This window comes from Bacillus rossius, chromosome 2, assembly GCF_032445375.1.
Source record: "Bacillus rossius redtenbacheri isolate Brsri chromosome 2, Brsri_v3, whole genome shotgun sequence".
Lineage (NCBI taxonomy): Eukaryota > Metazoa > Arthropoda > Insecta > Phasmatodea > Bacillidae > Bacillus > Bacillus rossius.
In genome coordinates this window covers 39,586,251-39,609,861 of record NC_086331.1, presented here as the reverse complement: position 1 = coordinate 39,609,861, position 23,611 = coordinate 39,586,251, and the positions used below count along the sequence as shown (strand labels likewise).

Below are 23,611 nucleotides of genomic sequence, written 5' to 3'. Positions count from 1 at the left end.
ACTGGCTTACTTCCATCGGTGATCTACGGTTAATTGAGACAGGCACACACCTACCGACTGCTGTATCATTCTATACAGCTATTGGTGTGTGGAACTCACTCCACACGATTGACCAGTTAATCGTATATCGCGCACTGTCGCAGGACGCGTGGTTAAATAGAGAGTGCCGCAGAATCAGGCCACAAGTGTTTACAGTTCATTGTTTTATAGAGTGTGACGTGCCAACGCGGCTGTGTAGCGTCAAACACTTGTGATTTAAGTCCATTGACCTAAGAGTTTTAATTATTTGTAGTGTTTTCAACTGTCCACGCTAGTTAGGCATCAGCATATTAAGCTGAGTAAGGTAGTGCCGCAATAATAGTTAAAATAGCTCACGAACTATCGCAGCTCAACGACCCATCCCTCTCTCGTGTTATCTCTGGAGACAAGCCTGGCGCTATTCGTGGAAATTCACATCCGCCACACTGAGTTCACCCCAAGGTTTTGGACACAAAACCGCGGATGATGGCAGTAACAAAAATTAAATAACATAAATACTCAATATTCAATAATAAAAACATGTGTATAAAAAGTATTATTTGATTTGGTAAATTAACTGAGATAAGTTTTAATTAATAATAAAAATCAAAACATATGCTGAATGTTTATCCTAAACTAAACATTTTAAATATTTATTAAATAATGATTAAATAAGGTATAATTTTATACCTATATTTCTTTAAATATTGAATGTTAGGTTTTAATTTCGAATGAATCATTTATTGAAATTTATTTTAATTATTTTGGTATCTGATGTGTGCTGTTTTACAACGGTTGCTACAAGCTTGAATTTCCAAAATTCCTTCATGTTTACAGCTTTCCCAGATCTGAGTCGACAAGTTTCCCTGACTTTCCAGACACAAATTACCTCAAGGGTCACTTAGTGTTGCCTTTTGGAGAAAAACACGTAATTGCTTTCAAATGTGTCACATTAACAAAATGAATGCAATTTTAAATAATAACATATGTTTTTATAAAAATGATACAGACTCGCCTAAAGGTTTTGAATGTAGGCAATCGTACATGTATTTAAGCATCCGGAAATAAGTTAACTCCCTTTGTGTCTACAGTACAAACACCAGGATTTCAGGATTAAGAAGATCAACGAAATTTTGTAATTAGTAAACTTTGAACAGTTTGTGGGGTGCCTGAAAATTTGGTGGAAATAGTATTTTCGATTTAATTATGCTGTCACAAGAACATTTACAGAAATATTTGGTGGTTTCCCTGTCTTTTACAGGTATTTTATGACCATTTTAATTTCCCTGTCTTTTCCGTATTTTTTTTTGTATACCTGAAGCAACCCTGTTATTTTTAGTATGTCGAAAAAACCTGTTTATTACCAAAACTGGAATACCACAATAAAAACAAATTATATTAGGTCTTGTGAAAAAATATTTTTTGTTTACATTAAAAATTATAATTCAATGTTGTATCACATATTTTTTTAATGTCCAGGGACTTTTGAAGTAATAAAATAAAACAGCATGCATCAAGTAAAACAGGATCTATGTATATACGATCATGCCATCAGGATCAAGAGATATACTTAAATATGTGATATAAAACTTTCAACAAATAATCTTGATAAAACATTCTAATATATTTTAAATAACTACGCAGCTATGCAAGGATTATGCTAAAGCCAAGCCTTGGTGTCCCATCGTAAAAACTAAGGCTGTTATGACGCGCCGCCTTGACAATATGTCGATTAACGGTCGAGGGGATGCAATGATCGACCTGGCTACAAATCCCCCTGCTTCTACGGCCGCCTCGAGTGAAGAGACAGTATGTGTGTGACTGTCCACTGGGACAGCTTCGTGTAGACTGCATGGCTTACTACCTCACCAGGCAACGATCCTACTGCTTCCAACACCGCCACTGTTTACATCAACACCCTGAGAATCATCACAATCTTGTATCGCTGCCGGCTAGCGCGTGGCTCCTCATTTTTAATATGCTAGCGTCCTTTCCGAACAACTCCAACCATCTCAGTCTGCCTTTCAAGACAGGACGCGTCAATACATTGTCACAACGACACCGACTTAGTGAATTAATGTTTGAAGAACTTGTAATGGAAATTTATTTTAGAGATTAAAGTAGTTAGCTTCATATTAATTATAGTAATACATTTTTGTTATATCTTGTTTTTAATTTGTCACGTTTTTTTTTTCAAATGCCAATTAGTATATTGTATTTTTTTTAAAGTTGTCAACTTATATTTTGCCTGTGCGCAAGTTTCTTTTTTAAAATTATGTATAAATTATAATAAAAGAGAATTATTTGGTTTTGCATTGGGATTTATTATTTTTTGTAACTGTGTTAGTGATAGTATGTGTAAAGTACTGGTGAGAGAATTAAATAAGGTATATGAGTGCCTACTTAATTTGAGTAACCATGAATGAAGTCAGACTAAAACTTTTTAAAGATTAATTCTGGCAAAGGCAAATGGTAACACCATTGTATCTCTTGAGCCACATCAAACGGATTTGGGGAGAGAGAAGATAAGCACTATCTGAAGTAGTCAGCACACCCTAAAACGATCAGAACATAATATCTAGCAGTCTTGGCTTCTGGGTTGAAGTCGCATCAGTGTTGAAGTGACATGGCTTAAACCCAAAAGAAAACCTCACCTAAGACCAACTGTCTGAGTCCTACTGACTCATCCTCTGTGCTAAAAGCTTAAGTTTACATTTAAATGAATGTATATTTTTCACGAATTTATGTGTAAATTTCCTGTCACATAGTTTCAAAATAATTAAACAGTGTGCAAAATTTATGACAGGTACTATTAAAACCTATATTTGGCTCCAGCCGATATTAGGTGGAAATACTCACGTTTACTTTTCTAAAGACTCTGTGGTGTTTTATTTATTTAAAATATTCACAAGAAAAATTTATTTGAATGATATATTTAAAAGCATAAGATGATGCATAATGTTAATACTCCTACAAACTTGCGGATAACCTAACACAAAAACTTTGACATTACAAATTAATACTGAAAACTAAAATACACCATGACTCATATACGTACTCTGAGATACAACGTATTTAATCTAAATACAATGATAAAAGATGACATCATAGAAGACATACATCATTCCCTACCTTAATTAATTTTTATGCACATGTTCACAGTTGAAGCTGAGACTGAAACAACCATAGTAACAGCTGTGCATACATAGAACCAATGCTACAATGGACAGTTTACGAAACAATTAGTGACTGCAGAAACCAAAGTACAAAACACACCAAGAAACTACAGTAGCACATCCAATACTGACAAACTCAGCTAAAGGCATGGACAAAAAGAAAAGTGGAACACAGAGAGACAAAGCAGAAAGCAACGCCAGAGCTACAAGAACAAGAAGGATAAGCGAGCGTAACGAGAAGGAATCTCTTGGCTCCAGCTACTTACTAGCATCTTGTTTGTTCCGACTGCTCAATTTGGTGAGGTCCTCGCGCACTCCATTCGCCAGTTTGACCCGTGAACTGATGGGTTTGGTGTAGGAGTGTTGGGATAGGGGTGCATGATCTGAGCTACTCTTCGGGCATGGAGGAGCGTTGGTTGCTAGGAAGGCTAGAAAATAGCCACAAGCAGCTGTGAATAAACTGCAAATCCTGCTTCAAAATAATGCTATCCAACCATAAACTCTAAAGGAGAATATCATAACAATAGGTATCACATTAAAACATTTAAAGCAAAACGACTATTGAACTAAAGTTATCAGTTTTTGTACGACATAATAATGGTAATTTAAAAACACATTTGGTAAAAAAAAACAGTTTTACAATATAGGAAAATAACTTTTTAGTTATTATAAAACACAACTAATCAGTTATAACCTATAAAAATCTATTGGTTGAAAATTTATGAATATTTTAAACAAAACTAGAAAATGAAAACAATATTGACACATTTTTAAGCACACTCAACTTGTTAGCAAATAAAAAATTCTATTATTAGACTAAACCTTGCTACAAGTAGGTACTACATTTCAGCAATAATCTTTATGTAGTAACTACTGTTCTCTTTTTCAACTAAAATTAAATAAAATTTAATCTTACAAACAATACAGCTAATAGAACCAAATTCTTTAGCATTATAATAATAAAACCAAGCCATTTTCTATATGATAAGGAAAATACTATTATTTCTATAGATTACATAAAACATCCATTAATTAATCTTCAAACAGAGAAATAAAATACTATCATTAATAAAACACATGTTAAAATGCTTAAAAAAATATTTTTTAAACTATAGCTTCTTTAGTCATTGCAGAGAAGAGTATTAAAATTTTTTTTTTGATAACTGCATTAGTGCTGCATGGATGATGTTCATGTTAACCAACTGTCTCATGGTAGAAACGAGTTTAAAAGTTCCGATTAAAGCGTTTTTTTTCAAATATTTCACATCCTAAACGAGAGTATGTATACTATTTTTTTAAAGTAAATTTCTTCATAACAATTTTCCTTACTGGCAAGAGTAGGCTTATTTTGAGATTTTGACTGAAGCAAATATTCAGTTAAGAGATTATCTCATTTTATTTAGTGCAGTTTATAAACATATAATAAAAAATAATTCATTATTTTACCAAGCAACTGGTTTTGTGTGGAAAAGTCAAGGTCGGCTGCCTTTTCTTACATTAATCCACACTATGCTTACTAGCTTATTAATATGAAACCCTTAAAGGCTGGCACCTAATACAGGAAGGGGAACCTATGCTAAAATAGAAGTGTAGGTTATATCTTTTCCTCTGAGCATAAATGAAATAAAATTATCAATTTTCTCTGACCCTCAGTGTCTTCAGCTTCTAAAAGATTATGTGCACAAGAGAGGAACACCAAGAATGCACCAATGCACAAGTGAAGTGTAATACCACCAATGTACCTATGTTCAAGCGGAAATATGAGTGCTAAATGTAATTCAATGATAATTTTTTTCCTTAACTCTTTATCAGTGGACAATACTACCAGCTATTTATCATAAAGAGTTGCATGCCTATTCCATTTATTTGTGGGTAAATCCTGTCATTTTTTTAAGTGGCATGGTACCAACATCAGATGATAAACTGACTTTTGAACACACCCCGTACCCATGCTGGCCCTTCCAGCCTCCGACTGCTGAGAATGGATGTAGATCACAGGTAACCTTATGGACCTCACCATTTTATCTTAATTAAACACTAGTTCCTGTCACATCAATAACAAGTCCAAACTACTTTGCTCCCTTTACAGTTGGTCTCGCCTCAGTGTGCTCTGGCAGTCTGGCCATTCAAGTTAATAATCTGTATCCAAAAGAATTTTCATTACTGACTACGTTGGAAATTTACAAGGTACAATAATTACCTTGCTTCATCCAAACATACTTTGTAGTCTCATGCTTTTCATATGCTTAACCTTTTTCTAGAGAAGCTTATCTGTGAACATTTATTTGCCCTCCCAAGCTCAGGAGATGTATAGTTCCCACCACTAACTGCCCATGTGCTCAACATACTGCAATTGCATGTACACATATTTGTGCTGTATTTTCCTGGCACGCTACCTGTGCTCCCATGTGAAAGTATGATCTGCCCATGGACATTTGTGCATAAGCGTAGTGATAATTAACCCTGGCACATGTCCACGTGTCTTCTTGTATGCTGCATTCCTGGAAATGTGGGAATACTTCCACACGACAATGGTTATGCATTAATGTAATAAAGGGCGAGTGTGATTTGATCGTAAACTTAAACTGCAGGTTCATCACAAAAATACAAAATGAGTAAAGTTACAACTTATGACCTTAAGTGCTTCCCAAGGACGATATACACTTTTGAAGATGGAACTGAACTGGTTTATGGCAAATAATATGGAAAATATTCAAGACAGAACACCAAGCATCGGGATAATGTATAACTGAACAAAGTTCTACAACCAATGTGAAACTGTCACTGTCGTAAAATCATTTTATTGAAATTGTTGGTGGTAGTGCCCTTATAGTCCATGAATTTTGTTATCCGGTAGACAATGTGATTTTTAATGCTGTATACTAGTATAGCTACAAATCAGGAACCATGTTTCTGTGGCCAGAACTTGCAGACATGAAAGTATTTTATGGAGTTGTACTATGTTTGAGGAAAAGTAGAAGTTTGAAGGTGACATGGAAGAAGGCTGGCTACAAACAAACTTTGCGAACCTCAGGGTTCAAAGGGAGGATAACCAACCAAGCACTAGTATGCGTACCATAGCTTGTAGGATTAACTCACCCCAGAACAATGATGTGTGAATTTTACAGGAATACTTTATGGATGAATTCCATTTTTAATCAGTGCAAGCCTTGGGTCCTGCAGATAATCCCAGCTGGCTGGTGTTCACAAAATGGTATCATGAACAATTAGCAGCACACGAAAATTTAGTAGATACATTCTCTTTAGAGATGAAACTTCCTTTTACCATGACTGCACACTGAACACCTGCAATAACCATGCGTGGGCATCGGATAATCCGCATAAAACATTTGTATATGGTTAACAAACAGCATTGTTTGTCCAAATATAAGGGCAAGAATTGGCAATGATGTTTTGTATAACCACTACCTGTTAGTACCCCATCATGTTCTGTGTCTTCCAACAAAAAATAAAAAAGAATTCTTGAGTTAATTGAATAAATTCCACTGGAGACCAGACTGCAGATATTGTTCCAGCACGATGGTGCTCCGGCCCATCGATCATGTATCAGACGAGATAATTTGGATTCTGTATTCCCTGGGAAATTAATAGGCAAAGTAGTTAAAATTGCCTGGCCGCAGTCATCACACAAAACTCAATCCACTCGACTTTTTCCTGTGAGAGTAAATGCAAGCCTGTTTACAAATCTTGGAGAATTTTAAGAGTTTCTCAACATATATATCATTGCAGCTTCTAGACATGTTAGAGATAAGCACTGTTTTACTGTTTTTAGAAATACACATCAGTCATGCTGCATCATCCTGAACTTTGTATCCTACAGAAGAGCCACGGTAAAACCATTTTGTAAAATTATATCTTTGTTATAAAAAATTATTTTTACATTACTGCTTATGATAACTTGAAATGTGTCACTCGCAAAGGTCATAACTGCCTGGTCAAAACACCATTTTATATAATACATATGTTTATCCCCAAATACTGGGTGACTGCATTTCACGATGCAGCATGTAAAAATACACATTTTGTACGCAATTTTCTTGATAACAGCAGGAATCAGAAAAATTAAACATAAATTTTTTTTTAAATTGTGGTACAAAAATTATCTCCTAAAAAATTTAAGTGGAACATTACTTTTTTACTGACATTGATGTCTTTTAATTTTATTCTGTGCATACAGTTTCGTCTACCATTGTTTAAGTTTAAATACTAATTAAATGTTTTTGACGTGACGTCTAATAAATCGATGAACGCTGGCTGCACGCACGAAATTGTCCCACTACGGATGTCCCACGATGTGTTTACGCATGCGTGGCATCTCTCTGGTATGTTGCGGACGGTACAGAGAACTCTGCCGGCACGTGGCGGCGTACTGGTTCGAGGTTATTGTTGTGCACCGCGCCACGGGAGTATATTCGCAAGGAAATGGCGTTTTTACAACTACGTATTATTTTAATTACTAGTGTAAATCAGTATATTTAAACAGTGTTGTGTGAGTATTGTTTTAGCTGTGTAACTAAATATTTATTGCTGGTATGATACTTTTCACGCTTTAGTTTGACATTGGTAATTATTTGTCATGAGTTATTATTTGATCAACTAAATCACACACCGTATTATAGTTATGAGCCCACGAGCGTGTAAATATTTCGAGTCCAACAGAAAATATGCTAGTTAAAAGAAATTCAAACAAATATCGTGCGTGGAATATTATTAATTTATACCATCTAAAACAATAAATTCACTGTGGTCTCGTGGCTGTGTGGTTAGCATGAACGACTTTCAATCCAAAGCTAATCGTTTCGAATCTCGGAAACTGCGGATTTTTTTTGACGTGACAACGTCTAATAAATTGATGAACGCCGGCTGCACGCACGAAAAAGTGTCCCACTACGGATGTCCCACTACGGATGTGTCCTGTTTGCTCATTGTACGCATGCGTGGCATCTCTCTTCCACTCGATTGGAACAACCATCGATCAGACTTTTCAATCATATTTTCGTCATTTGAATTATTAATATTATGTAATTTAACGATCGTCCACCGATTTTCAGCACAATCGGTACGGTTATTTAAAAGGAATGTTGAATATTCAAATACGTTTTGAACCAACAATGGTGTTTTACAGTTACACATAATAATTCAAATTACACCCGGGATCTTTTGCACAATGTTTTAAAAAATATTGTAACACATTATAAATAAGTTTGGTGTATTTGGGATGCGTATTTGTTATAAAATCGTATTATAAAAACGAAATAATATTATTCCCCTACCGTGAACAAAATTTTTATAAATCTGTACATACCATCTGAAACTACTACTTTCCAAGTATGTCCTCGTGGCCGTTCGGTTAGCATTGCAAACTTACGATTCAAGGGTTGTCAGTTCGAATCCCGGCAGCTGCGTAATGTTTTTTTTGTAATTGTAAAAATAAATACGGCGCACGCAATATTTCACAAGTAATAAATATATTTAAACTAATTAATGCAAAAAAAAATTTAATTAAATTGTACATTTCATTTCACTCCTTTGTATCCATACAAAATAGTGATAATTCAATAACAAATTATTCACTTTTATTCATAAAAGTATGCAGAGGTATATTTTATCATAGAAAAGATAAAAAAAAAATTAAAAAAAAAATTATTCCTCAAAGAATATAATATTTTTAATGCATAAATGGTTTGGTTGCAAAAACCTATTACGGCTCAGTCTCAGGCCGAATATATTTCCTTTTCTTCTGGATCAATCATTTCATTAATTTTTTGTTATGACGATGTCACGTTAAACTATCGTCCGTAAACCGACTTTACAGACAACCAATTTTTTTAACAACATTCACAGACATGTACCCCATTTAATGATCAGTGCCCTGATTTGTAGGAGCTATAATATTACTGGATGTTTTACACGTCATATACCTGCCAGGCATTACAGTTTTTTTTTTTCATTCTGCAAACATTTTATAATAGCATTTAACAATTACAATGGGTAGATTTGACATGCAGACTAATAAAATGCATTTAAAAGCAATATTAATCTAACACATCACAAAAATATACAGGAAATAAGGGCATTACCCTCAATAATTTTATTGAAATTATTTTATGACAGCCATAATTTTTGTAATAGTTAACGCACTTTGTTCAATTAAAGTTCGTCTAGAGACTTAGCGTTCCATATTAAATACTTTCTCTAATTGTATCATTAAACCAGCTATTCAGCTTCAAATTCAAAAGTGTATTCCACCCTTTATAAATCTTAATAACCTAGTCGTAAAGATGTTTTCAACTTGTTTTTGTGTGATAAACCTTTAGCTGAAGTTTTTTCGTCGAATTCAGACTCATTCTGTATTATTGAGCAAGGGCATATCTCTAAGTGCCTGCTCATGTCACAGCATCAGAACACGCCGCACGTAGAAGCAACTCAGTTGTGGTAGCATGCTCGCACTCATGCCCCAGCATGCATGTAAATTGGTTGCTGGGTAGTACATCTACCGTAAGTGAAAAATCACTGTATTATTTAACTGTGCTATGTAGCAGCCTGGCATCCCCAGTTTCCACCAACAGTCCCAAAATTCTCCCCCCCCCCCCCTTCCCCTCTCGAAATCCATTGACCACCGCTTCACTTTAATTTGTCATCTGCTTTTCCCCTTATATTTTTCATAACACTATCCAACATGACACAATTATATTCGAGCAAGAATTGTACCATCCTTATAGCCAAAGGCTAATAAAAAGGTTAGTTTGACTTTGATCGATAAATATTATGTGTTGGTGTACAGTAGAAGAAATAAATAATATATTTTAGTTTTGTATTGAATATTCAGCTTACAGAATATATGTGGAAATATTTCGCATGAAATTAGCCTTGCACCATTGCATATCAATTCATCACGAAACACTATTACACATCTAATTAACCAACCCCTCACTTAGCATGACTACTGCGTTCCTGAAAAGGTTCGTGTTTTTCAAAATCTCGTAAGAAGTTTTTGTCTCCATAAATAGCTAGGCTAAATTACTTAATGTGTTCCAAAATGTGTAGGACAATATTCTTTACAAAATATAAATGTGTATAATAAGACACAACTATAAATATGTCACCCTATTTATTTTTATAAGTCTATCATTGAATACTTTGTATGATACATATGACACCGCGTAACGGGAGATAGTTATCGTAACTCGGCTGGTTGATTTGCCTGCCCGGAAGTGACCTTCAACTCACGTCGCGTACCTTTCCGCGAACATTCCAAACTTTCCTTTACTGGCAGAGAAACCGATATTACTGTCCGAATATTTACATTTTAATTTTTAAAAAATTAATGGGCATATTCGTGTATCACTGCTTGGTTGAAATTTATCTTGTCAAGCCCATGATTTTTTTCATTGTACTATTCATTTAAAAACTTTTTCCATGTAAATTATCTGTTCATTTATGTTCCAGTAGCTAATGTCAAATATATTCCCGCAAGTATAACCAACAGCAACAGACTTATACAAACGTTTGATAGAGTCTTTATTTCGTACGATTGTGCTCACAGTTGATTTACTTAAAAGTAAAGTGCAACCAACTTAAATGTGACATTAATGAAATTTTGCACGCCGTAATACTTGAACACGATGCACTATACCGTGCCAAGCCATGATTCCAATATGATTATAACTGTAGGTGCTTTTCCACGTACAGTTGCCGGCAGACGAATGGGCAGATGTTGCTTTGTGTTTGTGCGTGCGAGTTCCCTGCCACTGGCTAGACTGAAGTTCATCACGGCCCTGACTGTGGCCTGGCGACAACGGTACGACTCGGCGGCATACACGCGGACGTAAATCATTTTGTCCTTTACACTCAATAGCCACAACTGAATTTGCCATAGCTGATGTTTGTACAACAGCACATAGCGTAGTCGTACCTTCATGTGCATATCTTCCCACATAGTATAGATAACTTTTTTCCAATGTAGATCTGTTGTTTACCGAGTTGAAGCAGACTTGGTGGCATCATGCCCGACTTTTTTTTTTTTTTGCCTTTGGCAATGTTGTGCTAACTGAAATTTACAGGCGTGTTATTCAAGACTGGGGCAGTAAAATTAACATCACGGTAAATTAATTCACGCAATTTGAAGACGTGCTAAGTGAGGGATTGGTGTACAGTGAAAGGTTTATCACCACAACCATGCCAAATTAGTGATTTTACTGTATTATAAAATGTCAATATAGTTTTAATGGGAATATCAAATGTGAAAGCTAAAGTGTGAAATGTAACTTGCTTAAAAACAAGAAACACTGCACTGAAATGAAAACTGAAAGTGAAAATAAACTCTGAGTGAAGTAAAAATGCTAGCAGCGCAGTAATTCAATCTTACAGTCAAGGTCAACAGCCAAAATCCCCCTAAAAAAAATCTTGACGGGAGCAGCTCAGTTGGTGTCAGATTACAGAATGTGCCGCACCATAGAATACCGGACTAAAGACTTTTCACTGTAGATTTACAGGATCCGGAATATAAAAATTGTGTATATTTTAAATTTAAATATTACAATATTGCCAAAAAAGACATCTGCATGGACTTTACGATTCAGATGTGAATTTACATTTATGAAGAACTATTTATAAATATGAAAGTATTATTATAGAAAATAAGCTTACCACTTACAACTGAAAGTGTTTGTTCTTATTACGTCAGATGATTCAGTTTTTTTTATTCGTTGATCATTGCAGAGCTACAATCGAAACCAAGAGAGCATTTCACATTATTATACACAAATTAAAAGAAAAAACCTTTAAAGGGTGTTTTGTGTGAAAGTTTCAAAGTGCAAAATTAGTAAATAACGTTTTACTGAATCTCGTGGGTTTGCCTTTAACCCGAATTTAGAGGGCATTTGAAACACTCCACTAAAAAAAGAATATGGCTCATCAAGTACTTATCCGTTTCCTTTGTGTGTGTGTGTACATGTACAAGTAGGTGTAACATCATCTTAAAGGCTAAACACTATGGTTACTTAAATTAATGTTTTTTGTGTATGCTGTGTATCTGTCTTAGCGTATCATCTTATATGATTTTTTGGTTAAATGATTTAATGTATAACTCAGCCTGTGTTTTTGTATCCATGCAGCCTTGTGAATTGGTTCCCACTGGAACCAACATACTTTAAATAGTCAAAATCACTGAAATTTATAGAATAGTATTTTTAATCATAATGTGGAAGTAAGATTCATACCACACCAAGAACACAAGTAGATATCTAAAATGGGATTTTTCAACAGCTGAATGAAATTTACATGTTTTCCAATGCTGCACAAAAGCCTAATTATTTACACAAAAACTATTGCAGTAGTTAACAATAATTATTTTGACACCCGCCTACAAAAACCACTACTTATTCCAAGTATGTAGCTAAGGGTTGCCACTGCCTATTTATTGTTGTGCGTAGAGATAGTAAGCGGATGCCACTCCACGCTGGATGGTGCGGCACGTCTCTGGCCGTAAAATGCTGAGGAGGAGCCACAAAGCATTGTGGCATCAATTTAGGGACAAAATATACATTTAGTGTTGTATGTGTTATATGCAGCAAGACAATCACACTTTAATACTTGTAAATATTTTATCAGTTTTGTAAATACATTTTGTAGTCAGGGTTTTATTGTCTAGGAGTGATTAAAGGTGAGGCTGGGACAGGTAGTTTCTTGGTAGTCATATCCAGGGTGCTGCCATGGTCCGAGCTCATGAGGCGTTCATGAAACAAAATGGTGTTATGTGTGCCTGGAGCTTTGCATCAGCTGTAAACACCGCTACCATCATCATTTGTCATCAGTTTAATGCATAAGAACACTATGTATAAGTTCATGCCAGTAACCTTTTTACAGTAATTAAATCTGGACTTGTTGCTAGGATGATCCAACATCACATTTGGCCAACTTTCTCATAATGTGTTTGCCTTGCATAGTCAATTTTATCAATAAATTTACATGCTCAGACATTCAGTTTCTTCATAATTTATGTACCTAGTTTACTGCCCATTAAAATTCCTTTTCTGCCGCAGGCCAAACTGAGATCATCATCAGAACCCCAACAGCGATCTGCAGGAGGTGGGAAGTGCCCACCGCACGATAAGCACATACAAAAGTAGTTGGGTAGAGGACGGGAGAAAATGATAGCATGTGGTTAAGTGTAAGAATGTGTTGCATATCTGCATTTTACTAAATACTACAGGTAAATTTTACTGTTTATGAGTAATACATTGTAGCAAGTATGAATGCAGGGAACTAACTAAATACAAAATAAAAATCTATGTAGAAATAATTACATTGAGATGGGTTGTCTACACACGTATGATTGAATTAATGCATAAGTTTTCTGGAGAGCATTAACATTGTACCTTGAAGCACAACAATATTCTATCAGGGTCACATATACCGAATGTTCAACATAAAACTGATACTGAATCTGGAGACTGAATGAAAAAAATAATCATAGATTGCAAACAACTTAAAAAAATGGCACAATTTCAAAGCCATTATTTTAAAACATTGGGTATTTTACTGAAAAAATAAAAAATTGCAAAAATGGTTTATTTAAACTTTTTTTTAGCATTATCAGCGATAAAATATTATGAATTTTTAAAGACAATTGTTATTTAGATCATACTGCCATTAGCACAGCACCATTTAGTCTCATGAAATGTTAGAAAAACAGATGTAACCTCACCAGTAAGGAATCAAAAAATGTAATAACCAATACACTCACTATAAGAAAACAAAATCAGTCAAAGCTTTTGCTTGAATCGAAAAATAATAATAAAAACATATTATTTGTGTTTTAAAAATTTCATTCAATAAATAATAAATAACTTAAAATTGTATTATAACATGCCAACTTTCAACTAAATTATTATCTGAGTCTGTATGAATATGAAAGAGCTGCAATCTGCAAACAAATCTACCAATAGCTGCCTTGGGGAGTGAAACACACTCTTAAGTAACTCTGAGGGCAGTGTGAATACAGCTTTAGCAAGAGAAGTTCGAGCAAGGTAATCTTGTTTAGTGAAAACATTTTAAATAATGATAGTTATCAAGCTTTACAGGATAAGTCAGAATTTGACCAAAAAACTTTCGCTACAGTTTCATCATTAAAAATTAAGTTAAATCATTTACGATTTATATTCTAAAGTAATTCCCAAAGCTGGTATACACCTTTGAATTTGGAGCTGAGCAAAATTTTTATTACAAAAAATATAAAAATATTTTAAGATGGAGCATTGAGCATTCAGATAATGTTTAATTCAATAAATCTCTACAACCACAGAAAAACTTGTCACAGTCGCAAAATGATTCCATTGAAATAATTGGAGATAAGAACAAGTTACAAAAATGTCTGGAACATAAAGCCTTGAAAAGAATATAAGAACCATAAATCGTACAAATGTTTTCAACTTATATATATTTTTTATAATGAACATTCAGCTGAGGATTGTTGGCTGAATTATTACTTACCTTAAAATGCATGTGCAATGTTGGAATAAAACCTCCATCATCACAAGTCAGTAAATTGTTTACATAAGAAGAATAAACAATCCCCGGTGGATTTGATTCAATTTCTTCCCAATAAATTATTGATATTATAATACTGTATTAATGTGACTCCCTACCCACTTTTGGACTGCGATGTTCATACTGAGTTCAGCTTATGACAAGCTTATGACAAGTTTTGCCATGCGCAGGAAAACATGTGGAATTACACGTTGCTGAGTCAAAATCAGAGCAAAATATTTCATTCCAGCTGTGCTTTGGTTCCCAAAAATGTATCTAGCATTTAATACTGCTTTATAGTTTGGAAATAAACAAAACTAAGTTGTTAAATTATTTTGGCTGTAGCCTGCGTTCTGTCGATCCTAAATAAATGCTGATTCTAATTCTAGTTTCAATTCTCAGATTTGGGATTCAATTCATAAATTTTTACTCTGATTTTCCATATTCTTTACCATAATGCTTATCAAACTACTTCTGATTTTAAAACTGCTTTTGTCTGTTGTTTTAAATTGGTGAGATTTGAATAGAAATAAGTGCCAATTAATTAAAAAAGGCAATCAAATTGAACATCCGGATTCATAAAACTAACATGAATATTGTAATCACCCAATAAAATCAGATTCCTCAATTCATATGTAAACACACGATTAGAGGTTGATTGCCTGATTAGTGAGTGATCACCTGATTTTTGAGTGATTACCTGGTGATCATCAGATTAGTGGGTGATCACCTGATTAGTGGGTGATCACCCACTTGGTGAGTGATCGCCCAATTAGTGTGAGATCGTTGTATATGCTGGCCAGACACTTTCGGAGGCAGAGCACAAGCACTGACGTGCCCATTTTGTACGGAGGCATTCCAAATATCTGGATGGTGCTGAATTAGATTTGTCCTTGGACAAGCAGACTACCACCTGGCTGATAAATCATCCGCATCAGCTTGGCGAAATTGGCCGTTTGGTGCTGCATCTTTTTCAATTTCAATCAAAAATTATCATGTCTATGGTTCTTAAAGTATGGTAGCTGAAACGCTCTTGCGCATGTTTAATCCTGAAGAATTTCATTTGGAGACTAGCTCCGAGGGAGCAGAAGCGGAGCTTTCTGCTTTGCGAATAGTTTCCGAGTCATTTATTAACTTGAAGGAAGCGCAATTGCAGGATTATTTTTGTACTTAGGTTTGGCATAAAATGAAACACGACGATGATCTTCCTTATTGTAACCTTCCTTATATATTAAATGAGGGTTTTTGGTCATTGTTTATTCAGTATTTTATGAATTGTATTTGAATTTCCCATAGGATTGTAGTCAAGAGTCACCATTTAAAACTCTGCAACTGAGAATAGATATTTAAACCTAATGTTAATGCACGCGATAAAAATGGATGAGGAAGTGTACCTGTACTGTAATGTTTTTTTTTTTTAATATGAAATTAGTCTTTGAGCTTTGTGTACAATAATATTCAGAAAAAAAATCTTTCTGTGTTTGAATAGAATCTGTAATTTTAAATGGACTGATTACTGTCTTGTTAAATCAAACATTGTAACACTCAAATACATATGACCCATTAGTGTCGGCTCTACCCTTTAAAATATTTTTTTTTAAATAAAATAGATTTCATCTACTTTTGTACCTGATTGATAGTTCTGCTCGTTTCGCCTTCTGATTGTTACATAAAATAAAGTATCTAATTGTTATAAAATTTATTTATGCAATAAAATGTTTTCCGGACACCAAAATGTTTATTGCAATGTTCTAAAATTACATGAAACACAAAATTTTCCACCCGTAGGGTTTTTCACAATTTACGATTTGAAACTTATTTGATATTTTTTGCACAGATTTGAAGCTAGTTTCAAGTGCGTGATCGCCCAATAAATGGGTGATCACCCGATTAGTAGCTTATCGCCCAATTAGTGGCTGATCACCGGATTAGTAGGTGATCACCGGATCAGTAGGTAATCGCATTATTAGTGGGGTATTTCCTGATTTGCGAGGTTATCGTAGGATAAGTGCCTGATTTTTGGGGTATCGCCTGTTTCGTCTAGAATAACCCAATTAGTCTATTATGGTGCCAAAGTTAATAATAAAATTCTTGTTTAAAGTACTGACAAATAGACTTTGATGACCCTGTGAAAGTAAAAAGTTACTCCAAATTTCAAGATTTTGCTGTAGGGAAAGAATATACTGGCTCTGATTTCAAAACCTTTGGATTCTGAATCCGTTCATACAATTGGAATAGTTGGACTTTGCCGATTACAGAATCAGAATAAACCCGATGCCAGTCACAAGAGCTTTCCCAAGACAGATAAAATAGGAATATTATTACAGATTTTTAGCTGCCTAGTGTTATGTTCTTTTATAATTTTCACGTAATATCATTCTGTTGGTTTTTAAACATACCTTAAGGTAGTCACACTATGACACTAAGTTGCTTTTCAATTATGCAAGGGGCTGAACACCTACACTCAGCCAACAAGGAAAAAATAAATTACTATCTTTGTTTAGTTTATGAATAGTAACTTTAATTTCTTTTTTCCTTAAATCAGTTGCATACTTATTCTCGGAGCAAACCTCAATCTCAGCTTTGGTGGTAAAGTTAATGACTCTTCACAGTGAAATCACCACAGCAATAGAACCAATCAACAATCATAATTGCATATTTCCGGTGATGCAGAATAAGCAACAAGAAAGTGCATTTCGCCAGCACTAACTTGGTAATGCCAAAATGACGTCCCATAATTTTGAGAGAAATCCTTTATAAAACAAAAAAAATGATGAGTAAATGAATGTTGTACAGAACTGTTTTTAAAGTACTTTAGTATCCCGTAAATTTTTGTTGAGAAAAAATGTAAATAAACAAAATTAGATTTGAAAATTTTTTGATATGGTGAAAATAATTTACTAAATTTATTGTAATTAACAAATAAAAGTGTAAATTAGTGTACCTGAACAAAACAAGTTTATTATTGTATTATTTTACACCATAAAATTCGGATATGTATATATTGCTGGTTTCGTCTGCTGTCTGAGGCAGAATGAAAATATATTTTTTTAAAGAATATTTTTTGATTCCACTAACACATTGAGTGTTTGATTGACCAGTATAAGATTATACAATAAATTCTGATATTTATGATACTAAGGTACAAAATAAACCTGATATATATAGTACACCTAAAAGAATAAACCTAGCATTGCATGCTGGCGAAGCAGATATAATTTATTACAGCAAACAGAGCTAGTTAATCTGATTGCAATATGTTTTCTGGGCCTATTCAACAGTTTACAAATGATTACAATATAAGAAGTGGCCAGACCACTGACGCCAGTTGGATTAGAGAATGTTACAATCTTATATATGCAAATGGATAAATGAGGCATGAACACTAAAATCTAAATCTACATAATATAACAATCACAATCCAGTTTCTGCTTTCCCCACTTAATAATATATTTACAGCCTGCAGATTAAGAGGAATTAACTACCCTTGAAGCTGACTGCAAGGCACTCAACCACAACCGTTGTTATCACTGAACTGAGCTACTAACACCAGGCATTGCATCCTGGGTTTGCCTTGCGCACACCCCTCAAGTTTTTGCAAAGGCGAGCCCTGTTTTAGTTGGCTAAACACCAGTCTAACCGAGTCTATGCACGACAAGGTTCTGACAGCTGTATAGAGTGACCTGTCCCTACCAGCCACACAAGTACGGGCAGGCAGACGCATAACCTGCAACAATACTTCAAAGTCTTATCATCTTGTTGACCAAGGCAGCTTAGAAATCGCACCATCTAGCCATTTTATTCACTGGTGCCTACTAACAGACAATAGGTTTGATGGACTAGCTGCCGAAGCAGCATTAAATTCAAATAAACTCTAAAACGTAGGGCACAGAGAATATATTGGCCGACTGTCTATTTATCACACATGTTTGATTGCGAAAATTTGATGACACAAACAAGACTTAATATTTAGAAGTAATATCTGGCAAAATAAAAGGTCAAGTTAACCAAAATCTGGACAGAATTTCTCGAATCACTTCAGTGATTTAAAAGAACAGTTGACTAAGATGAGAGTAATCAAATGATTAGATCTGAAATAACTGCATGTATGTATGAATATGAGCTTGATAAGAGTTTAAAATACATAAAAAATTATGGGAAATTTTAAGTATTTTTCCGCTCAGAAAGTTAAAACTATGGCCTATGAATTTTACTATTTTTTCTATGTTTGGATGGTTATAGGGCCGGCAGAAAGCAGAAACTGTACATTTTATTTTTATACTATTACAAAACAATTGGTTAATTAGCTACTGCTGTGGCATTTATTTTGAAAATATTTTAAATTCCCTTTGAACTTTTTTTCTCTTTTATTCATAGCCCATGAAAATTTAAAAAATAAATGTTCAAAGATTTTGTTTATTAATGTATATACATTAGTATTAAGAATAGTTGTTTAATTATAAGGAATAACGAGTTTAAGCAACATACTTTCTTAGTGGCATTAGAATGTTTATAGTTTTTCCTCATAAAAATTACAATGGTTTGTGAACATTGCTTAAAAAGCTTGATTCAATATTTCTTAGGATCCACATGAAAATAGCAGTAAATATTTTAGCGTGTTAATATGTGTTACCTTAAAAATTATTTTAAAGTGAAAAATCCAATTAGACATGGATTTTAAAAATGTACAATCTGTGAATGTAACTTATATATTAAAAAAAAACTTTTAAAGATATAAATTACAACAGCACATGCTCAAACAAGGACACCATTAATGGCAGAAAATTCTGTATTTAAAGTAGAGACTCAATGCCAATTCCACTGTACACTGCAATCAAAGAGTGATAATATCCCATAGCAGCAAGCAAATTCCAAGCCAGCCAGCCTCTGAACTAGTGTGTAGCTCATGACAGACTAAATCAGATGAGTGAATTAACCAAGCAATGATAACAGTTGTGACTATATGTGTACGTATTTTGAAAACTTTGTTCAAAGTCAAGTCAGGACTGGAAGAAAATGTGCATATGATTTGACTATTACCTACAATTCCCAGGTGACAAAGAATATTTTTGAAACAAATACTTTGTGTTTTATATCATAGATATAATCAATTATTATGTATCCTTATAATGGAAACACCAAATCTAACGCAAAAGAATTCAACTTTGAATAACGTTCCTTACATTCATTTTAAATCAAAATTAAAGAATTAACCGTAAAATGTTACCAAGCAAATATATAAAGATTATCTAACAAACTGAACAAACTTTTTAAATATTCATTAATGAGGAATTTTCTGTTACTCTGCAGTAGAAAACAGGAAAAGAGGATGTTTGTGTTCAGCAAACTGTTATAAACACTAAATCGCTGCCGCTATACTATGAGCCTTCCCACCTGCGCATAATTAAGCCTAAACAGGTGATATAACTTTCGCCTGTGTAGTTGGTGTAGTCTACCAACTGTACACCTGTATGAAGTTTTATTTCACGAACAGGAATCTTTTAATCTCACAAGTGTTTTGTGCTTCAAATCTACTAACATAAATATTGAACAGTTATTAGTCAAGTTTAGTCAAACTAACATCTCCACTACACTCTAAGGTCAACTAAACTGACCGTTTGACCACTGAACCTCATATTTTGTCACAAGGATGGGTAACACCTGGCTGAGCATGACTAGCGCTCATTGTATAGCGGCTCAATAATAAAATCTTATGATGCAATTAGCATCAAGAGGAATAAATTTTATTCCAAATAAAATCAGTGCACAATGTGAATTAAATAAAGCAAAACATAGAATTTTCACTGCTGAATCCTAAATGAAGATACGAAAATTTTTGATTGAAAGCAAACATGGAAAATAGAGGAAACGAACAGTGAAGCAAGCATTGTGCGTAAAATAAAACACTGAAGCATTAGCGTGCCGTTCATAACATACGTGTCGTCGTGATCGAATGGGTCGGCTGGCGAACCCGGGAAACACCTGGGTTCCCGCTACTCGACCAAACAGCTGAAAAAATGACAGTCACGTGCGAGCTCGCCATAGCTACCACCAGACAATACAACCTCCATCAGCAAACAACACCAGCAAACAGTGCCCAAGAAGCGACACATCGCTACCTTGTTGAGATCAAGCACATGAGCTTCAAATAATAAGCATGCAAAAGAGGCTTCACCACATATAAAATGGAATGATTTGCTAAAATTGTAGTATGCCAAAAATTTTGTTTTAAAATGTGTAGCTACTACCAGAACTAAAAAATAAATTATAGAAAATTCCCACTAGAGCTGCATGTGAAAGAAACATAAAACATTGATAGCTGTTTAAAAACTAACCCAAAACTTTGAGAGTAGTTTATTCTTTACTTTGGAAAAGAAAATGGAACTAACCTGTACATGAATATATTACCAGCAACACTGCCTAATCCATATAGGGCCTTGGTATGCGAGAAACCAATTCAAAAGAATAGAGCTCAAATTTGGTATTCAGACGAAACTGAGAAATCCAATAGAATGTATATATGAAAAGTTCAGTAGAAACAATTTTTTTTGCAACCAATGTAGAAAGTTGTGTAAATTTTATCATACCATGCACCTACATGGCGTAATCCCACGTATAGATGTACCTGAAGCTGCCACAGATAATTTTTTTCAGATATATATTTAAAAAGACATATTATTTGCCACAAGAATACTCCCAAAATGATTTGATGCACTTTCCAAGAAAATATGTAATATTTTAGGGGAAAATAATTATCGTAAGCAATGCTGTTAGAGATTTTTCCATTTAATGAGTGACTTGACGTTTTATGATGTACAGACACAAGGGTTGGCTGCCTTAATTTGTACAAAATTTTAATTCATATAAAAATAAAATGTTATAAAAAATAATAACTGTAAGAGTTTATCATAGTACTAAAACCAATCTACCAAAAACACAAGTTCTATATTTAAACTATGCAAAATATAAAAGCAACGTTTTAAATTTTTAACATTAAAAGAAATAACTTGTATTAAATAACGTATGCATTTCATGAATAACCAAAATAATTATAAATCACACCAGCTAGGCCTGCACATCGTGAATCACAAACTGTCACTGTTTGTAAGCAAGACTTGTGAGTGCAGGAAAACTTGAGCAAAGGCCAATTGTCAGAGTGATATCAGTCAGGATAGCTGCTATTACTTCAACTGTTGGCTCATTACTAAACTATGTGCGTTTTAATCGAAAACAATAAACCTCTAGTGACTGTACGAGTACACTGACAATATTAACATAATATCCTGCAAACTTATGAATAAATATTATAAAATAAAGTCCTCCCGCCGCGTCTGTTTGTCTGAACGCGATAAATTCAAAAACTACATAACGGATTTTCATACGGTTTTCACCAACGGACGGTGTGATTCACGAGGAAGATTTAGGTTTTGTGAAATTGGCTGTGAATGTGTAAATACTTTTAATGCAACATTGCCAACTGGTAGACATAAAACCTGTGAGTGTCATTTAAATATGGCCACCAACAACTCGGCCTACTGGCCTGGAGTAAAGCTTGTGGTTCAGCTCAGTGGATTATTATCAGCTATGACGATGATTGTTGAATATGTCGACTGGGACCATTGGTTTAATTTTTAGTTGAGCAGTAAAGCCCGCGTTTCCCTATAGTAAACTGAATTTCGAAGCGAGTGGACTCATCACGCGTTTTCTATCTTTGAGTATTACACATAAATTTTAATGTTCGCTTTTGATTACAATTGCTGTATGCATTAATTTTCAATCAGGTGTTGGATGCCCACGTTAGTTACCATTGTTGTATGCATTATTTTATTCAGTTAGGAAGTGGAGGTAGTATTTTATTTTATGTTGTCTTTACGTAGGTAGGTACTTATTTTCATATTAAAATTAATAATTTTAAACCTACTTTAGTAGTACTTTATAGTACTGGCCCAGGCGTCAGGCGGTGGAGCCGGGAGCCGAGCCACCATCTTGGATTGTGACGTCACGACGGCCATCTTGGATGACCATAACCTTGACCTTTGAGCTTGACCTTTGACCTTCAAATTAGCCAAAATTAGCCAAAGTTTAGCCAAAATTTGCACAAAAATCCTCAAAATGCTCCGAAATTTGCATTTTTTTTTGGAAAAAAATTCCGCCAAAAAATCTCAAATATTCCTCAATTCAAAAATTAGGATTTTGAAAAACCATAAACGTCGTTTTGCCTTAGAAACCATGAAAATTCCTAAAAGAGGCTTAAGCATCAATATCTACAGCCTCCGATAAGCCTCTGACGTCATCTAGGATTATGACGTCACCGTCTTCGCTCATTTCCAAGAATCACTGCCCAGAGCATTGACCGGTGCTTAACCCTGGCCAGCGACGGCCTGTCTCAATGTCTGGCCACAGTTTTTCGAAAATACCACCTCTGACCTCTAGTGGCGGATTTATCAACTACTTCGAGTCTTGGCCAATCACATCCTACCCCCTAGCGACTCATGCATCAAACATTCTCCTGTCGTTCTTTTCCGAGCCACCAGAGAGCTGCACCAGTCTCCTCCATAAGCCCTCTTAATTTTGAAGTAGTCTCGTGTGATATGTGCGAGTCGACATATTCTCTGTTTTGGCCACTCCCCAGTAGATCACGCTGCGATCGGGCACTAACACCAACGTCGAGATATCGAAGCAAATATTTCTCGACCACTCACTCGGACGTCTTCGAAACCTTTCGGGCCTGAAGGCGAAGTACCTCCTCTTTCTTTCAAAGCGAAGCACCTGATTTAATTAAGCGTCACAGGCACAATTCCAGGGACTTCTTGGCGCGACTCCTCACTGACTGCATCGTTTCTCGGCCAGCCTTCAGCATGATTCAA

At 34.7% G+C, this 23,611-nt stretch overlaps 1 protein-coding gene across 4 annotated transcripts in view; it reads right to left on the bottom strand.

Moving 5' to 3' along the window:
- LOC134529251 (uncharacterized) overlaps positions 1 to 23,611 on the bottom strand; it is a 1,084,551-nt gene that overhangs the window by 122,234 nt on the left and 938,706 nt on the right. For 2 of the 4 annotated variants that reach the window (XM_063363151.1, XM_063363154.1), the window contains 2 exons: positions 20,682 to 20,753; positions 3,461 to 3,622 (listed from right to left, as the gene is read on the bottom strand). In XM_063363151.1, coding sequence (XP_063219221.1) covers positions 3,461 to 3,622; positions 20,682 to 20,753 — 234 coding nt within the window. The remainder of the gene's footprint in view (positions 1 to 3,460; positions 3,623 to 20,681; positions 20,754 to 23,611) is intronic. The other 2 variants (XM_063363152.1, XM_063363153.1) reach the window with 1 other exon arrangement.